General features: G+C 35.2%; 1 protein-coding gene across 3 annotated transcripts in view; it reads left to right on the forward strand.

The window, feature by feature from the left end:
* AKAP6 (A-kinase anchoring protein 6) overlaps positions 1-21,306 on the forward strand; it is a 500,780-nt gene that overhangs the window by 435,799 nt on the left and 43,675 nt on the right. For all 3 annotated transcript variants that reach the window (XM_064570936.1, XM_064570937.1, XM_064570938.1), the window contains one exon: positions 10,622-10,837. In XM_064570936.1, the coding sequence (XP_064427006.1) occupies positions 10,622-10,837 (216 nt within the window). The remainder of the gene's footprint in view (positions 1-10,621; positions 10,838-21,306) is intronic.

The following is a 21,306-nucleotide window of genomic DNA, read 5'->3' on the forward strand; positions in this document are numbered from 1 at the left end:
TTCATATTGTTTTGTATGTCTGGAATTTTAATAGTGTTTTTAATTTAGAAAAGGAAGTATATAACAAATTACTAATTACATGTGAATATGAACTAAGCACATGACCACTGAGCTTGATTCTTAAAAACAAACATATTTAAAAGTACTTAACCTAATGGAGGGAAAGTCACAAAAAAAATTAAAGAATACCACACAGGGATAACAACAACTTTCATGGAATAACACAGTGAGGGTCTGCAATTTTAGAATGGTTATTATATTTTAGTCCACAGCTAAAAAAAATAGCTAATAGAAATAGAAATACTCCTTTCCAAATATAATTAAAAATTTTCAACACATGAAAGTACAAACAATTAAAACATCAAATGAGTGTTTGTAAAAGAATGATTAGCTTTTCCCTTGATGACACCATTCATCCAAGAATTTGCAGTATTAACTAGTAGTCCTGGTGGCCTTTAATGATTCAGCTTCATTGGTGAGGATGCTAGATTGCAAGGAGTTAGATTTTTTTCTAAGTCAAAGGTCAGGTTATTTAGGTTAAGGTGACTGGAGGTTAAGGTGACTGGTCTTTGGACCTCAATCGTCTGCTGCCCAGATGAACAGAGGGGAGATGATTTTTCTTAAAAAATAGAAGTATTCACTGGAAATATTTTGATTTTAAATGGTTATAAGAAATCATTTGATGTTAGAATCTAGACTTATATTGTCATGTACAGTTTTGAAACTATTTTGGCACACATCCCAGACCTTCTTCAAGAAGCTGATAGAGATGTGCTTGGTAAACCAATTCAGGAGTCTTTAATGCTATTTTTAAAATCCAGCTTTTACATTAAATAAACCAGTTTGTTATTTTGAAAGAAGTTATAATCTACTTAAAACTGTCATTCTCTGTTTCTAACTTGCAATTAGATGGTATTTCCAAAATGTCAGACCTAGATTCTGCTTCTACCATCACCATAATAAAATGTGACAGCCAAGATATTATATCAATACCTTTTCCATAATTAGCAATAAGGATCCTGCCAAGGGTTAACTAGAAAAGTTTCATAAACGTTTTTCTACAAATGGTTCTGAAGGCAGAATTATGCTTTTGAAATCTGCTAATGTAGCAAAGACTCATGACAACCAGGAGACAAATATATGAGCAAAACTGTTTGGAGAGAATAGTTTTGTAGTGTATGATGTATGTTATGTAAATGAGCTTATTAGGACTCTCATCTATTTTATTATTGGTGACCAATTTAATAGAGGCATTTAAAAAACAATATTTCTGCCTGACTCCTAGAAATGAAGAAGATACATTGATATAATTGAGAGCAAATGATTGCATGTCGTGCCATTTAATCATGTCATTTTTCAATTGCTATTTTTTGCACTTCACTGAATGCTTATAGAATATTTAGCTTCAATATAGATTAAGTCCCAGGGTTTGCAACTGAGCTGAGTTCCTATATCGGCTGATGTTGTCTTTTAAGTTTGGAATCAGTTAAAATATGCAGATGTCATCATTCATACCTCACTTGAGGTATTTTAATTTTTTTGCTGTTTTGAAGAATTACCTCTTTACAATTCCTGGTTGGAAAGTCTTATTTGCAATACTTATATACTAGATATGGTTAAGGTAAGCACATAATTGGCTCAAGAATGGAGTCATCAGGACCAAAAGATCTGCTGACCCGCTGCTGGAAACTTGGATGATCATTTGCCTAATGAATGTTTCCTACTTTTGTTCAATCTCTTTTTGATTATTTATATAACTTACATTTTTCTCAGAAGAGAGATTATCCTCCACTGTCTGGTGGAATGTGAGGTCCTTGTGGGTAGAAAGTTCATCTCTTTTGTTCACAGATGCATCTCAAACACTCAGAACAGTGCCCATTATAATAGGTGTTCAATAAACACTTGTTCAGTGAATGAATTAGTATTTTTTCCATCTCTGCTATCACAACCACCCTGGGTTTAAGAATTACATAGATTACTAATTTTTAACAATGGCCTAGAAATGGGTATAAGATAGATCCCTGAAAGGTATACTGAAGAACTTGTTGGCTGTGTTTTAAACAGTAATTTTATGGCTATGGCCACATCTGGTTGGAAATCAGGGACCAGAATAGTCTGAAAATGGAGAAATTTTACAAGCCTCTTCAGCTCTCTTATGAAAGGAAATGTAGATAATGCTTTTACGAATTGGCTTGGGATTCAGGTTGCGTGGGTTAGCATCCTTATTAGCTGCATTAGCTCTGGTCAGTTACTTAGCCTCTCTGTCTCTATTTCCTTGTTTGTAAAATAGGCACATGGCAATAATATATATCTCATAGTACTGTTGTGAGGATTAAATGAGCCAATACATATAAAATACCTAACAAAATACATAGCAGACAGAAATACACAAATAATGTTTGTCATTAATGTATGAGATTAGTGAAAAATAACTAAGAAAATACTCAGAATAGTACACTAGCAATTTAATAAGCTTCAATGGTTGTTGGTTATTATTTTGCAGTCAAGTAAATCCTTGACTAAATATTTGAGGAGAACATAATGTTTTAAAAATTTTGTGTTTGTTCATATACATATAGCCAACTTAGAATGATCTTTGGTGAAGTACATGAAGTACATTGATAGGTCATGTTTCTCATTTTTCTCCTGACACCAACAACACAATAGATTACAATTTCATAAGATGTATATGATGGTAAATGAAACTCACCACTGCAGTAATTAGACTTAACTAACATTCTTTAATTTCCACATTTTCTTCAACTCCTTTTCCACATCCATGCTCTTCTATGTATACTTTTCTGTTTATGTTTTATGATATTTCTAGAAGTAGGAGAGCTATATTAAAAACAGCACTGTATTATTTTTATCATATAGCAGAATGTCTTATTTGGTGACTGAGATTTATAGGTTTGTAGTTATGACTCCATCCTAGGGAATTTTATAGCCATTACTTTTTTTTTTTTTAAGATTTATTTGAGAGAGAGCATGGGGGGAGGGGCAGAGGAAGAGGGAGAGAATCCCAAGCAGACTCCCCGCTGAGCCGGAGCCCAACACAGGGCTCAATCTCACAACTCATGACCCTGAGATCAAGAGTCACATGCTGCACTGACTGAACCGGGCAAGCGCCCTTTTATTCCTTTTTATTGCCAAATAATATTCCATTGTATGGATATACCACATTTTTTTAATCCACTCATCCATTGATAGATACTTGGGTTGTTTCTACTTTTTGGCTATTATGAATAATGTGGTTATGGATATTTGTATGGTTGTATGTTTTCAATTCTTCTGGGCATTTACCTAGAAGAGAAATTGCTGGACCATATGGTAATTCTATGTTTAACTTTTTGAGGAAATGTCATACTATTTTCCAAAGTGAGGGTGCCTGGGTGGCTCAGTTGGTTAAGCGACTGCCTTCGGCGCAGGTCATGATCCTGGAGTCCCGGGATCGCGTCCCACATCGGGCTCCCTGCTCAGCAGGGAGTCTGCTTCTCTCTCTGACCCTCCCCCCTCTCATGCTCTCTATCTCATTCTCTCTCTCAAATAAATAAATAAAATTCAAAGTGAATGGCACTACTTTACAATCCCACCAACAGTTCATGAGGATTCCAATTTCCTTATATCCTTGCCAATATTGTGATTTCTGTCTTTTTTATTTTAGCCTAGTGCTAAAATCATAGTGCAGGTGAAGTGGTATGTAGTTGTGATTTAGATTTGCATTTCCCTGATGTCTACAGACGATGAATATTTTTCCATATGTTTATTGGCCAGTTGTATGTTTTCCTTGAAGAAATGTCTATTTAATACTTTGCCCATTTTAAAAATGGGGTTACTTATCTTTATATTACTGAATTTTAAGTATTCTTTATATATTCTGGATACAAATCCTTTATCAGATACATGATTTTCGGATATTGCTTCCCATTCTGTGGGTTGTTTTTCCATTTTTTCTTATGGTGTCATTTGAAGACCAAAAGTTTTTAATTTTGGTTAAGTTGTCCAAAAGTCACTTGTACTCTTGGTGTCATATCCAAGAAATCATTGCCTAAGAAGTCAGAAGTCACTTCTGCTTTAGATGTCCTATCTAAAAAACCATTGCCTATCCACAAGTAATGAAGATTTACTCCTGTGTTTACTTCATTTAAAACTTACAACAACCTGATGGGTTAGGTCTTATCAAAAACCTTTGCCTTTTTTTTTTTTTTTTACTTTGAGGAGGCAGAGTCTTCTCTTGACAGCCAAATCACAGGCACTTAAAAACAGGTACCACATCTTATTATATTCCTCTTATTTACCAATTCCAATCCTATAATGAAAAGTATGGAGTTTGGCACCTAATTGATACTTAATAAATATTTATTACTATGAGAAATACTATCCATATGATCTCTGTCAACCTTGCCCCAAAATAATAATCCCGAATCAACTAGTTAAAAGCGTCTTTTGAAGACTCACAGAGGTACAGTCTTGCCTCTCATTTTCCCCATCTGCTGTATGTTCTTATTAGACCATGGCTGCAGCATTAACATTCCCTGCATCTGATGCCTTGTGCCTTCCAAATAATCGTCATGGTTTTGTTTCACTATATACACTTTCTGAGAGAAGCTTCTATTTAATTTAGCACAATGCCATGTGTATTAATCATTCATTACTAAGTGACTAATTTGATAAAATTAATAAAAAGGATTAATTAATAAATTAATAAAATTAATAAAAAATAAAAATATCAAATAGGTATTCAAAGAACCTAATATATCATCATTCTTTTTTTTTTTTAAGATTTATTTATTTATTTATTTTAGAGAGAGAATGCAGTGGGGCAGAGGGAGAGGGAGAGAGAGTCTTAAGCAGATGCCGTGCTCAGCACGGAGCCTCAGCATGGGGCTTGATCTCAAGACCCTGAGATCATGACCTGAGCTGAAACCAAGAGTCCAACATTTAACCAACTGTGCCACCCAGGCGCCCCCATTATTATCATTCTTAATAATTACATTGAAAATTCCTGAGGATCATCAAGCAAGTACTAATAATATAAAGATACCTCTAGTCAAAAAGATCTATTCGTTGATTGATTCATTCATTCATTTTCTTTCAGTAATTCAGTAACAATTAAAAAAATAACTGATCACCAAATGGGCGTGGTCTCTAGGCACCTGGCTAACAGTGTGACTTCAGAATTAGAACTTGTAACTTCCATTTTATACTTCTAAAAAAAAAAAAATCTGCTCAACTGGATTAATTCTCTTATCTGTAAAACAAAGTTCCTCCATTTCCTGTAGGCCAGTGTTTTCAAACAAACACCTGTGGTGTCTGTTAAACCATAGCTCATTGGGGCCTATCCCCAAGCTGCAGATTCAGAAGATGTGGAGAGGCACTAGAGAATTGGCATTTCCCAGTTCATGGGTGAGGCTGATGCTGCTTGGCCCGGGGAACACTCTCTGAGAACCTTTGCTCCACACATCTAGTCACAGGTAGCAGATGAAGAGAAAACCACTGCCCGCCTCATGAAATTAAAATGGTAAAATACCGAAAGTGCAAAAAAGAAGAAAAACACTTGAAAAAGTGTGGGAAACCCTTGCCACAGGAGATGGAGCTATTTACTTGTGAATATTTAAACCAGAAGAACTTGCCTGTCTTTTTCACTTTTTTCCCCTCTCTCTGTTATTTCCTTACTCTAACTAGATCAAAGGCAGGTATGTATCCATATTTGCAGGTTGAAACTTCTTTACTGTGCTTGCCACAGAGAGGGCATACTCAATAGATATTGTTAAACAATTGATTAATCTAGAAAATAAAGTTATGTTTAGGGGTGCCTGGTTGGCTCAGTCGTTAAGCGTCTACCTTTGGCTCAGGTCATGATCCCAGGGTCCTGGGATCGAGCCCCGCATCGGGCTCCCTGCTCCGCAGGAAGCCTGCTTCTCCCTCTCCCGCTCCCCCTGCTTGTGTCTCCTCTCTCACTGTGTCTCTCTCTGTCAAATAAATAAATAAAATCTTTAAAAAAAAAAATAGAAAATAAAGTTATGTTTGACTTTAAAAATGGCATTGCTTTGTAAATGGTTTTTAGTTGACAGATCACCTGAAGTCCTATCACTTTGTTCAGATTGACCTACCTAATGATGTTACATTAACCTGCTGAATATAATTATGTAAGATATATAGAGACAAATTGCTTTGGAGTTTTCTCAGAGTTTTTCTCTCTCTGTTTTTAACATATGCTTAGTTTTGGTAGTTTTAAAATTGTATTTTCTTCCTCACCTCTCTTTTCTCTATTTGGTTCTTACATTTTACTTATTGTACAGTTGGGTTTTGGTCTATAGTTCTTTGATTGTAAACTTATTTATATCCTTTTGTGATAGTAGATGACATTATTGTTTAATGTCAAGAATATGGGTATGCAAGAAAATTATAATCATGTTGTACAATATGTATATATGTGTGTGTGTGTATATATATGTTTATGTTTAATATATAATGAAAAATAAAATACCAATATTGGAAGTCTTACCTTTCATAGTGTTAAACTGAAGCCAGTGTCAAAAGTGATGTCACATCACATTTGGCTTAATAATAGAGTGCTTTAAACAGTCAAAAAGGTTGACAGAGAAAGGAGAGGAAAAAGAAAAACCCCCATTAAAAAAAAAAAAAAGGAAAGAAAACCCCCCAGATAAACCAAAAACACTCCTTTGCATCACCATTGATGAATTGAAAACCAGATTGACAGTTTATAAGTGTGATATAAAAACCTCCCGCCTGTTGGCAACGCTATTGCAGCATGTCCAAAAAGATGTTTAGAGGGTTGGAGATCCGATTATTGTAAAAGAAAAAAAAATTGACTTCGAAATTTAAAATTTTACTTTTCTAGAACATTTCTCATAGCCAACCTGCCTTTTTAATAACATGAAGAAATTGAGTAGAAATGTAAAATAAAGCAAATAAAAAGTTCATCAGAAATTTAAATGCAGCACACCCAAACCATATTCCAACAACTGAATTCTGAAGTGATACAAGACAAAGACCTCTGTACTAACAGAGGTAGTCTTGTAAGAAGAAATTGCCTAACAGTTACCAAATAAGAGGACAACTACATACAAAAGCATTTGGAATCTCTTTCTTAGACATATTGATCATTAGTGGAGATTTTCTCTTTCTTTTTAGATTTCCTTTGACTCTTCTTATCTCTGTACTTTTCTGTGAACGCAATATGACTATGCTTGGGAACCAACATGATCTCATGAGCTATCAAGGAAAATGCTTCCAAACTGACAATAATGAAAAGCATTCCAAACTTTTCTGTTCCTTACTTCCCGTCCAGCTGCTTCATTGTCTCTTCTCCCTGACACTCTAGGTGCCCCCATAGCCCCAGGACACTTGCTTCCCGACCCTTCTGTCTTGAGAACTGCAACCATTCAGCTTAGACCATCTGGCTCAACGTTGTTTCCCTGAAGATTTCACCAACTCCTCCAATAGCAACTTGCACGAACTTCTGTTAAATTGTCCCTCTCTACATTCATTACTCTCATTACCACACTTACTTGTATCATCCACCTTCCACAGACTCTCAGCTCCTTGAGAGAAGGAGCAGTAACTTGCTCCTTTTTGAAGCCTCAGTGCCTGAAACAGTGCCTAGCAGATGGAAAGTGTAGGGTACATTTGAGGAGGTCTGAGAGACAGAGATGAGTTTATCTTATTTCAGCGTCTGTCTTAGATTGTTTAGTTTGGGTTTCTGTTTTAAAGTACCTTCCTCTGAAAATGTAAGCTAGAAATAGTTACAATACTTACTTGTTCCTGTATAGTTATATTTAACATTTCTCTGTGCATAGTTTATCATGGAAATAATGTAAGCTACTGATTCTAAGAAACATTGCCAGCAAATGCATTGGTTTTATTTAGTATGTGTTTGGGGTGCCTGGGTGGCTCAGTTGGTTAAGCGACTGCCTTCGGCTCAGGTCATGATCCTGAAGTCCCGGGATCGAGTCCCGCATCGGGCTCCCTGCTCGGCAGGGAGTCTGCTTCTCTCTCTGAACCTCCCTCCTCTCATGCTCTCTATCTCTTTCTCTCTCTCAAATAAATAAATAAATAAATAATCCTTATTTAGTATGTGTTTGTGATTATAAATATGTATATTTTAATGGTTGTCATGGAAACCCATATATATAGAAGAATGTTATTTTATCAGTTATATCTCCTAGATATAAAAAAGTGTCAAAAAATATGTTGACCATTTAAAATTCTCAATTTTCACCTCCTTTTCAAAGTAGTGTTATTTCCCTGTGTGCATATAGGATAAATTATCAATCCAGGATATAGACTAAGTTCTTTGGATATTTAAAGTAAAAAAAAATTGTAAGATTGTGAAGATCCAAAAATTAGATAGTGAATGTTAACATCCCATCAAATCTGATACTGAATGTCAAAAACAGCTTTCATGGTTTTTAAACTACCTGGACTGACTCACATTAAGATGTGAGTTGGGGATCATCTGGTTACTTAAATACTGGATACATTCTAGATACTCATAAAAAAATTATGGCCAATGACCTTTATGAAAATTTCCCCTAGTGATCTCACATGTCCTGTTTCAGAACTTTGAAAGTGCCTGTGAGGTGAATGAAGCCCATTTGGGCTACTTTGTAAATGTTACCAGTGAGGCCATTGTAACCCCACACATACTGTTAGTGCTGTCCCTGGCAAATTTTCACTTGGCTAAGAAACATTGGGACTTTTTGCTGGCTTGAGGAATGCAGTTATTAGTCTAGTCAACTGCAAAGAGAGTTTTGCAAGATCCCATTTTATGGCATGGAAATAACACTTTTGATTTTCCTAACCCTGTATTTTAAACAAATTTATAGCAACACAAAAATGAAAAATGGAATCCTCAATATTCCTATTCACAAGACTCACTTCAACCAATTTCAGTTGGCTACATTATTATTTTGAAGTGTTAATATGGACCGAAATTTGGCAGGAATTAATTTGGCTTGATAGTTTGACTTGCTCAAGTTCTAGAGCAAGAGAGGAAATTGAAGGGTGTGTGTGTGAGAGAGAGGGAGAGGGAGACAGAGAGAAAGAGAGCGAATGCATTTAGGAGTGGGGAGGTAGCTGTATTGGAGGAGGGGATGGAAACAATGCTTTTTGCTTTAGTCGGCCCTCAAGTTTTATCTTTGAATATCCAGAGGTTTCCTCCTCATTCTGCACTGAACAAATGAATAGCATCAGTAAAGAAATTTGTCAGACCTAGTGGTTATATCAGGAGTTATGTAGGAAAATGATAATGAATGCTAGGAAAATAAATAAGGGTAAGTTCAGGAAACATAACTAAAAATGCTGCACTGGTATAAATTGAATAATAAAATTCCTAGTCATATTTTGCCATAAATAGAGGTTTGGGTATTTGTCATTCACCTTATTTAAAATTCAGAAATATTAAAGGTACAGTGTTCTCTCATTACAGAAATAATAGAATTTCAGCTATTACTGAGTTAGGGTCATTTAAATGGCTATAGCATGTATTATATCAATAAGCAGAACATCTGTATGAAATGTCCACCTGCTGATCTACTACCACTCTGTGCACATTTCAATGAACTGCACTTAATCATTTTAAGACTTCTTCTAATGAAGCCTTATCTAGATTAACATTTTAAGCACAGATACTTTTAGGCATTAAAACTCTCGCACTAAATGAAATTGCATTGTCTTGTTTACCCTTGTTGATTAATAAGCAATCTGTTAACTGTTAGAGCAGTCCAATTGTAGCAGTCGAAGGAGATTAGTAATTCAGTGATGTTTGTGGATATAATCATCATTTCTCCTGAAGGCTTCAAATTAGAATATCACTTACACACTATCCATAGGCAAAGAAAAGATATAATATATTTAGACATGTGTACCCACTATTTTGCTTGAATTGTTCAGCTTAGGGTCACTGCAGCAATACAAATGCTTCTGGGGGCAAAATGCTATTTTGATGCATGCATATCCTTCTTAAATTGTGTGAATGTCTATTAAAGGAAACAGCAACCAACAAGTAGTGCAATAATAATCCGGTATCCTAATTTCTGTTTTCAGAACATTATTGCTTTGTTAATCAAGCTTTGGAAGAGAAATGTTGCTTATCCCTTTTTCCCCCAATAATAGATGTTATATATCAAAATTCTTGGCAATCTTATTTAACTTTTTCCCAGCCAGTAGAAAACTGAACTTCTGGCTCCAAAAAATCTAGGAGTAAATTTGGGAAAATTCCATGTCCTTTCGGGGAACTTTTCTATCTTTTGTGTTTCCAAAGCATGTCAATCTGTTTGGCATTCCCATGACCTACATGATTTATTTCATTAAGTTATAAATTGTTAATCATCTAGGTGTCAAGGTGGGACCCAGCATTTTAGATGGACAAATCAGTATAAAAAGGGAAGAGGAATGGGATGCAGCTAAATTCTTTGGCATTAGTTGAGTATCAATAGGAAGTCTCCAATCTAAAGACAACCAGAGCCCTTCTTGTCTTATTGTTCATTGCCAAGTATATCACTACAATTTGAAATTATGGTGGAAGAAGGCGTTTCATGTTTTAGGGATTTCTGCTCTATAAACACCCATGAATCGATCCCTCTCTTTGTTGCAGTCCCTCTGTGGTGAAATCAAGCAGCGACGTCGTGGAGTGGCCTCCGTCCTGCGATTATGCCAACATCTTCTAGATGACCGGGAGACTTGCAATCTGAACGCAGACCACCAGCCCATGCAACTGATCATTGTAAATCTCGAAAGAAGGTGGGAAGCCATTGTCATGCAAGCTGTCCAGTGGCAAACACGGCTACGAAAGAAGATGGGAAAGGAGTCTGTGAGTGATTTTTTTTTTCTTTTAAGCATAATGGTCTCTAATTTTTCTCAGAAAAAAAAATATTTCAGGGCTTGGAAAATGTATTCATCTTACAAGTGGTTTTGCAAACTAAAGGGATAGGTATCTTCGACCACTCAATGAAACTTCCTTTGTCATAGCACAGAGATTTATTTGCCTACTAATAAGAAGTGTTTCAGTGTATCTCACTGTCTTTCAAAAAAATCACATGAAGATTTCCCTTAATCTTACCAAACTAAGCCATTAATTCCTTCAATCATTCCTTCACCAATGATATTCTTTAATCATACAATACCCCATGAAGATTTTGTTAGAAGGTGGCTTTCCACTCTGAAAGCATATGTAGCAATGTGTATGCTTTACAGATAAGGTAAAGACAAAGTATACTGCTTACCTTTTCATTACATAATGAGTCAACACTATTTATTCAACAAACTCCACTGTTCCTTCTTGGAGCTCCTTCTGATAGAGGTGTGTTGCTGAGAGGTAGCAAGTTTCCTCTTTGAGTTTTAATGCAGTGTTCAAGGTAGGGGTAGGGATCCCTTTTAAGAATTTTCCAAGTTAATTGTAAGTTCAAGCTGTTGCTACATGAAAGAAATAAATGTGACAGTCAGACTTGTTTAATAATAATAATATAGAACAAGCCCTTGTCCAGAAAACCTTCATACCCTTAAGGGAAGAGGTTTATTGATAAAATGTTTACATTCCTCAAATGACCTTGAAGTCAATGTCCATTAGTTGAAGGCCTAAGTCTCATGTTTGACTTACATAAATGAAGTACATACATACATGGAATGGAAAGTTTTTCTTATGTGTTTATGTTATCAGTTCTATGTCTTTGAAAAGTCCAAGATTCAAAATTGAAAAATCAAATGTAATAATCTTGCTACAAAAAAAAGAGGACCAAAAAAAAAAAAGCCTTCTCCTATGAATTCTAATTTTAAAAAAGCGTTAATATTTGCTATCTGATTCATTTGGCATTGGGGACGGGCAACAGAAGGGACAATGAATCAGTAAGCCTTCTTACTCTTTCTGCATCTGTAGCTATGTTGAGTCTAGGTGGTGATTTTATCCTTAACAGTTCAGTTTAATTATTTTGAGCTGAAGTTGTTAAATTTCTTAAGACTTCCAAGTTATTACCAGTAATCAGAGTCTATATAATTGGATGTCTTTTCTTGAAATGACCTGTTTGTTTTGAAGCTATTTAGCTGGAGTGTTTGTTTTCTTTTTTCTTTCTTTCTTTCTTTCTTTCTTTCTTTCTTTCTTTCTTTCTTTCTTTCTTTCTTTCTTTCTTTCTTTTTTCTTTCTTTCTTCTTTCTTTCTTCCTTCCTTCCTTTCTTTCTTTCTTTCTTTCTTGAGTGTTGGGAAGGTCAAAAGAGGTTATTTTTTACTCTATGGTTTGAAGCCTCTAAGCATGGTAGTGACCATAATAAAACTTATATAAAAACCATCTGCACCTGGAGAAGCTTTGACATTTGGGAAGCATTCAAACTGCTTTGGAGGAGACAAAAATGGCTTTCTTTGGGGATTTATTTGAAATCATATGATCAGGGATATAGGACTAGATCTCTGTGGACTAGATGTAGACATTTTTATCCTGCTTCTGTGGTAAAGGTAAGTTTTCACTTTAAAACCCTGGCTACTTCTTAGAGGCCCAAGATAATACATAGAAGTAGATATAAATTGCAGATAGAGAAAAGTCTCCCCTTTTCTTTAAGTTAGCTGCTGAATGTGTAGGTTGGTTAGAATGATGGAGGTAGCAAATACGGCCTTCTGTGTAAACAAGGTTAAAAATAACTGTCAAGAAAAGGATAGAAGAGAATGGGACTAACGCCAACAATACAGTAAGCACAGGGTACTTCATTAAGTTGGAGATATTTCTTGCTTCTGATCTCTGTTGGTTAGATAAAGAGTCCAAGTTGCTTTGATGGGCAGGCAAGTATTTGACCATTGTGGGAGGCTGCTGATACAGAGAATCAGAAGTCTCTGAGTAGTCTGTTTGCTTTCTATCATATGTCTCCGCCCTCATGCCACCCCCTTCGTGTGCACAGGGACTATCACTGCTAGGTTTCCAAGGCCTGGGACATACTTGCACATGGTAGATGTTTAATGGATATTTGGTAAATGAGTGAGTACATGCTTTATTTCATAAATTTTGTTTTATTCTGGCATTTAGTTTAGAGTTATATCTATATTCATTATCAGTGTTCATGTTCCCACAAAATAGCTTTGAGTACTGTTACATTTCCATAAGAATATTCACCTTCATGAGACCATGAAGAAACCTTCTGACCTTTCTTTTTGTCTGATAGAGACAATGCTTCCAAGTTCTAAAACATGATGTGAAGTACCCTGTGGTATACTCTTTTCTTTAAAAGTTATTTCTTAGGGAAATTCTGTATGAAGTATTAGATAAAGTGGGTTCTAAAAATGTGGGCTAGGTTCTGATACTGAGAATTAGAAGCTCTGATTCAATCACCACGTTATAGAATTTTCTTCATTGGTCACTTTGGAAATAGCTTATATAAGAGATGTCACTTAATCATACATGCACTGCTATGCTCCTTATTGTTCAATTTATATTTGTTTGTGTGATGATTTGATTACTATTAGTCTTCTCCAGTGGTCTGCAGAAAGCAGCCACATAGCCAATTTCTGCTCACCTTTGCATTCCTAAAGTCCCACGTGGTACCTAGGATTTAATAGGTACTTCATAGTATTTGTTAAATAAGTGAACTTCCTCTATGTGATGCTCTATAGTAGTCAATATTAGATATTCAGAAGTGAATAAGATCCCTTCCCCCTTCTGAAAAAGCATAGCTAGAAAGATAATACAAATGTACAAATAACTATAGACTAGGTAATATTCACAGGTAATTACTGCCTTCCCTCTTATAGTTAACACTGACAAAAATATGGAAAACCTTCCCATTATATTCAGAAAAATTCAGGTAAGTGTATAAATGTCAAACAGACTTCTCTATTACCCCAACTAGGTAAATAATGAATATATTTGTCTCTTTTTTAAAAGTTGCAAGAAAGCAAGAGATCTTGTATTAAATTCCCAAAAACATCTTTCTCCCTTATCAAGATTTTGAAATTGCATAATTATTTGACATTACACTTGTTCTTCATATATTTAAATTCTTCACCCAGACTTACTTTGTGTGTTTATGTGTGTGTGTTACCTGTAAAATTGATCTCTGTCCGTACTTTTCAAGCTTTAATTTTCATTTGATTTGTATGTTGTTTTTTTCCCCCTAGTCTCCTCTCTTCTTTCTTTGTGAGCCAAAGAAACTTCAACTTTCTTCCTTTTACACCTTTCATTGACTCAGGCCCATTTCTTGACTGACAGTACTACCCATTTGTATTACCTGAAGTCATCCCATCTGCCAAAATAGCATTCCAAATTTATTATGTATTTATTGTAGAGAACCAGGATTTTTATTACTTTAACAGTTTAAATATCACTTCCTACAATAGATGAAAATTAAGATGTGTAAGACAGTCCATACTAACAACAATAATCCCTACCAATAATCTATAAATCCACTCAGAACAGTGTTTCCTGATTTTTGGTGAAAAGACCATAACTCCCTGATGAAGGCTGTAGGCCTTCTTCCGCTTAAAATAATACATCGGCAGACTTCCACTTTCAGCCAAGATAAAGTAAGGGACCAGATTTACCCTCATATGTGAAACAACTAAAAAACTGGACAATATCACAATTTTTAACCTTGAATATGAGGCAATGAAGAGATGTGAAATGAATGAAGTGATTCGATGGTTACCCACATTTCTGTCTAGTGTTTCCAGGGCACAGTGTACAGAAAGGAAGTCTGTGCAGAACCTGGCAGTCTCGCTGAGTGGAAGAGACAGGTCTGGGAGTCTGAGGAGACCAAGGCAGCTAAAGCTGCTATAGGACAGAGTACTAGAGAGGAGGGAGCTACAGAGAGAGAGCTGTAGACATCTGCAGAGGGATCTTCTCAGGTCTTAAGCAGAAGGAACCATCCAAAAAAATTACAGGGAACAATTCCTGGAGCTCACACATAGCTGGCAATAGTTCCTTTTCCCATCAGCCTCAGGAGAAACCCTCATAGTCACAGGGCATGTGCCAGAGTATTAAGAATGATTTGCCTTAGTAATGGAGTAAAATTAAGACTAAATGAATGCCATTCTAGTCTTGCCCCAAAACTGTAAAAGCAAGAACTGAAAGAATCAAACTCTTTCAGGGCACCTGGGTAGCTCAGTTGGTTCAGCGTCTGACTCTTGATTTTGGCTCAGGTCATGATCTCAGGATCTTAAGATCGAGCCCTGCCTCAGGCTCCATACTGGGGAATCTGCTTGAGATTCTCTATGTCCTTCTCCCTCTGCCCTCTTCCTCTTCCCCCCACTCCCTCTCTCTCTCAAATAAATAAATACACCTTAAAAAAAAAAAAAAGGAATGAAACTCTTTCAAAGTCATTAAACTGCATCCTGATACAAAACTCAAAAACACTTATAGGCATACAAGTACCCAGGATCCAACAGGTAAAATTTTTATTATCTAACATCTAGTCAAAAGCAATTAGCATGCAAAAAAGAAGTAAAATTATATTTTATATATAAAATATATTTATGTATTATATATAAAATATGTAAGAAGGAAGAAAAAATAATATCACTTAAAAATAGACTTTGAGGGCGCCTGGGTGGCTCAGTTGGTTAAGCGACTGCCTTCGGCTCAGGTCATGATCCTGGAGTCCCGGGATCGAGTCCCACATCAGGCTCCCTGCTCAGCAGGGAGTCTGCTTCTCCCTCTGACCCTCCTCCCTCTCATGCTCTCTGTCTCTCATTCTCTCTCTCGCAAATAAATAAAATCTTAAAAAAAAAAAATTAAAAAAAAATAGACTTTGAAAAGATAAAATATATACTGTGACTCTCTAAAAACAGGAGAAACTATAACTAATAGTCCAACAAGGGAAGCAAGATGAAATCATTAAAAACCCATATACACAATGCAGGAAAAGAGGAAAAATGGGAATAAAGAACAGGTGTTACAAAGAGAAACAAGCAAGATGGAAGATTAAACCAACCACATCAGTAATTCTATTAAATATAAATGGACTAAAAACCCCAATTAAAATGCAGTAATTGTCAGATTGGATTAAAAGAAAAAAGCAAGATTGAACTATATGTTGCCTATAATAAACCCACCTTAAGTATAAAAACAAAATAGGTTAAAAGTATGGAAAAATATACATTAAGCTAACACAATTGTTAATATTTAACAAATTAGATTTCAGAGCAAAGATATTACAAGATACAAAGAAAGACATTTTTTAATGATAAAGATGCTAATTAATCAAGAGGACACACCACTACTGAATATTTATGTTCTAATAACAGACTTTACACAAGTCAAAAATTGATACAAATGGAAGAAGATAGGAATACAGAGTTTTGGACAGAGATTCCAACAGCTTTCCCCAATAATTGATAGTGCATGCAGACAGAAAATCAGTAAGAATATAAAAACCATAAACACTCCATAAACCAAATTGTTCCGACATTTAAAACAACCCATCCCACAACGAAAGAATGTAGATTCTTTTCAAATGTACACAGAACATCTAGCAAAAATGACTCTTTTGTGAGCCACACAATAAGTCTTAAATTTAAAAGGGTTCATATCATACAAAGTATGCTCTCTGATTATAATGAACTTAGTTTAGAAATAAATAAAAGACATATATTGATAAAATCCTCAAATATATGGAAACTAAATAGCACACTTATATACAATTCGTGGAACAAAGAAGAAATGAAAAAGGGAAATTATAAAGTGTTTTGTACTGAATAGAAATAGAAAACAATATTAAAATTTGTGCCACAAAAATTTGCCATTAAAATAATGATCTTACATGTATCATATGATCTCACTGATATGAGGAATTCTTAATCACAGGAAACAAACTGAGGGTTGCTGGAGTGTGGGGTGGGGTGGGAGGGATGGGGTGACTGGGTGATAGACACTGGGGAGGGTATGTGCTCTGGTAAGTGCTGTGAATTGTGCAAGACTGTTGAATCTGAGATCTGTACCTCTGAAACAAATAAGGCAATATATATTAAGAAAAAAAAAAGAAGAAGAAGAAGGTAGTGGGAGGGGAAGAACGAAACGGGGGAAATCGGAGGGGTAGACGAACCATGAGAGACGATGGACTCTGAAAAACAAACTGAGGGTTCTAGAGGGGAGGGGGGTGGGAGGATGGGTTAGCCTGGTGGTGGGTATTGAGGAGGGCACATTCTGCATGGAGCACTGGGTGTTATGCACAAACAATGAATCATGGAACACTACATCTAAAACTAATGATGTAATGTATGGGGATTAACATAAGAATAAAAAAAAATAATGATCTTAGCTTTCATCTTATACAACTAGAAAAAGAAGAGCAAATTAAATACAAAGTATGTAGAAGAAAGGAAACAAAGATTGGAGCAGAAGTCACTGAATTTGAAAACAGAAAAATAATAGAGAAAAAATCAATAAAACAAAAAGCTGTCTTATTGAGAAGAGAGCTCTATCAAGACTGATCATGAAGAAAGGAAAAAAGAAACAAATTATGAACATCAGGAATACCAAATAGACATAACTACATATCCTACTAATATTAAAAGAATATGAAGGGAATATGAATAATTTTATGCCATTAAATTCAACTGTTTAGATAAAAAAGAGAAAAACTTGAAAGTTCCAAGCTACCAACATTTATTTGAGAAGAAATACACAATCTGAATAGCTCCATATCTGCTAAATAAATTGAACATCGTCAAAAACCTCCCTACAAGAAAAATCTAGGCCTAAATGGCTTTATGGGTGAATACTTCCTAATAGTTAGGGAAGAAATAGTACTAATTTTATGCAAAATTTTCCAGAAAAATTTAATAAGAATACTTCCCAATTCATTTTCTGAGACAGTATTACCCAGACAAAGACATTATAAGAAAACTACAGACCAATATCCCTCATAAATAGAGATAGAGATTCTTAACAAAATTTTATCAAAGGAAATCAGCAATTTATAAAATAGATAATACATCATGACAGTGTGAGGTTTAGAAATGCCAAATTTGTTTAACATTTGAAAAAATTCAGTGTAACTCACCATATTTATGGATTAAGAAAGGAAAACTCTAAGATTATAACAGTGGTTGCAGAAAAAGCATTTATCAGATCTAACATCTTTCCTTATAAAAACTCAGAACCTAAGAATAAAGTAGAAACTTTCTCAGTTTAATAAAGGGCATATGCAAATAATCTAGAGCTAACATATTTAATGGTAAAAGACTGAATGCTTTTCTTCTATTATCAGGTACAAGGCAAGGGTGTCCATTTTCACCACTTCTATTCAACATTGCACTGGAAGTTTTAGCCAGTGCAATAAAGCAAGAAAAAAAAAAATTAAAGACATGCCATTTGGAAGTTAAGGAGCCAAATTATCTTTACTCACAGACTCCATTATCATCTATGTAGAAAATGCTATAGAATCTCCAAAAAAAAGATCCTAGGCCTAGTAAAGGACTTTAACAGACTATAGAATACAAGACCAATATACAAACATCCATTGTATTTTTATGTACTGTCAATGAACAACCAGAAATTGAAATTAAAAAACAGTATCATTTATCATAGCAGCAAAAACATGAAATACTTAGGGATATACCTAACAAAATACATGAAGACCTATACTCAGAAAACTACGAAATATTCCTGACAGAAATTAAATAACTAAATGAATGTTGAACTATACTGTGTTCATGGATCAGAAGGCACAATATTGTTAAGAAATCAATTCGCCCCAGATTTATCTATAGGGTCAATGTAATTAAATGCAAATTTTAGTAATGTTTTGGTAGAAATTTATAAGCTGATGCCTAAAATTCATATAGAAATGCAAAAGCACTAGAAGAGCCAAAACAATTTTTAAAAAGATGAATAAAGTTGAAGGACCTACACAGCCTGACTTCAAGACTTATAATAAAGCTATGGTAGTCAGGAGAATACGGCATTAATGTCAAGGCCAAGAAATAGATCAATGGAATAGGGTAGATATTTCAGAAATAGAGATGCACATAAATGGTCAATTGACTTTTGACAAAGGTGCAAAGGCAATTACAAGGGTAATATCTCAACAAATGATTCTGGGACAATTGAATATATGCACAAATATGAAATTGAATTCTGCATTGCACCATACTAAAAAAATGAATTCAAAGTGGATCGTACACTGAACTGTAAAATGTAAAAAAAAAAAGGGAAAAAATTATAGGGTAAAATCTTTGTTACCACTGGAGGAATTATGAAGGGTAAGAGGAAGCTTTTGGGGATGATAAATATAGTCATTATCTTAATTGTAGTGATAGTTTTGTGGATGTATTCAAATGTCAAAATGTATAAAATGGTACACTTTAAGCATGCAGTTATTTTATGTCAATTATATCTCAATAAAACTTTAAAAAATACATGGGCATATACAGAATTTTACATGTAATTACAAATGCGTTGACAGATTACCCGGAAGCCCGACAGTGAGTATCCTTGCTTTGAAGTAAGTAAAAAAAAAGGGGGGTGGGCATTACTTTTCTGAAGGACCAAATAACAACAACAAGAATAATAATAATAGCTAACATAATAACACTTAATAGGTATCAGGGCCTTTTCTGTTACATGTTAAGTCATTTAAGACTTTTTTAAAGATTTATTTATTTAGAGAGAGAGCATGCACATGAGCACAGGCAGGGAGGGACAGAGGGAAAAAGAGAGTCCTAACTGGACTCCACGCTGAGCATGAGCCTGACCTGAGGCTTGATCTCAAGATCCTGAGATCAGTCATTTAAGGCTTTTATTTATTTATTTATTTTTAAGATTTTTTATTTCTTTATTTGACAGAGAAAGAGAGAGCACAAGTAGGCAGAGCAGCAGGCAGAGGGAGAAGGCTCTCCACTGAGCAGAGAGCCCGATGTGGGGCTTGATCCCAGGACTCTGGGATCATTACCCAAGCTGAAGGCAGATGCTTAACAGACTGAACCACCCAAGCTCCCCCACTTAAGACTTTTAATAACCATAAGATATATGTACTATTATCTTCTCAGTTTTGCAGAAGAAAAAATTGAGGCAAAGGAAGTTTCAGCGACTTTTCCAAAGTTACCTAGCTAGTTTGTAACTGATCTGACACTCAGACCTATGTATTTTGGCTCCAGAGTCAGTGTCCTGAATCCGCATTCTAAATTCTCTCCTTAAGATGAAGCCTTTTTTAATGATATGAATGTTGCATATGCATCCACTATTGCTTTAATTAAGTAAATTAGCAGGAGTTTTATAAATATAAATCAAGCCTATTGGATTTTGAAATTAGGTCATCCCACTTTTCCAATACATTGTAGGAAATTGTGGATCAAATTTCTTCATTATCACAGGTGATATATGAAAAAGTTGGTTTTTTTTTTTTTTTTTAATTCTATTTACTTATGAGAGAGAGACAGAGAGGGAGCTTATGAGTCCTGGGGAGGAGCAAAGGGAAGAACAGACTCTCCGCTGAACAGGGAGGCTGGGCACGGGACTAGATCCCAGGACCCCAGGATCATGACCTGAGCCGAAGGCAGATGTTTAACCAATTGAGCCACCCAGGTACCCCTGAAGAACTTTTAATTGCCAAAAATTAACCGTATCTAACTGGTCTAGGAAAAGCAGTAATATTTTATGGAGAACCTTGAAAAAGAGAACTAAGCAAGCATTTTCCCTTTCAAAATACTAGGAAAAAAATAAAGAAGAGAGAATTTGGGCTTCCATGTGAGTTAGTTGACCACTGATATTTCATTGATACTTATTCAAACATTTGCTATAACTACTTGAGGGTACATGCTTCAAAGAAACTCCTGACTTACATGAAATTTGTACTAAGAAGGCCAGTTTTCCAGTGGTGTATGGTAACTGATCTGGCATTCAAACCTAGGTATTTTGGCTCCAGAGTCAATGTCATATTTCTTTTTTCAAATGTCATCTCAATAAACCTTTACCAGACAGGTTCAGTCTAATGTAGACCAGTTCCTTCAAGGGAACCCAATGTTGCTAAAACAAGGTGTCATACATTGTGAGGAAATGTGTTTCTCAGTTTATTTTATTTTCTCATGTTAATTTTTTTAATAGTCTGTCAAATATCCCTCTAAAAAGCTAAGTGGTATAAGTGTCAGTCACTAAAAGGATGGGGCTGTTATGTTATGTGCTAGCAATATGGAACCTTGTCTTAGTCACTGAGTTACCATTTCTCATCCATTGTCTCATTTAATCTTTGTAAGAACTGTAGATGAAGAAACTAACTTTTTGAAAGATGAAGTAAATTACCCAAGGTCATAGAACTAGTAAGCGGAGGAAAAAGATCTGGATCCATGCATACGTGACTCTAGGACTTTAA

This window comes from Mirounga angustirostris, unplaced genomic scaffold, assembly GCF_029215605.1.
Source record: "Mirounga angustirostris isolate CCGP_5_RB_7025 unplaced genomic scaffold, mMirAng1.0.hap1 SCAF_9, whole genome shotgun sequence".
Classification (NCBI taxonomy): domain Eukaryota; kingdom Metazoa; phylum Chordata; class Mammalia; order Carnivora; family Phocidae; genus Mirounga; species Mirounga angustirostris.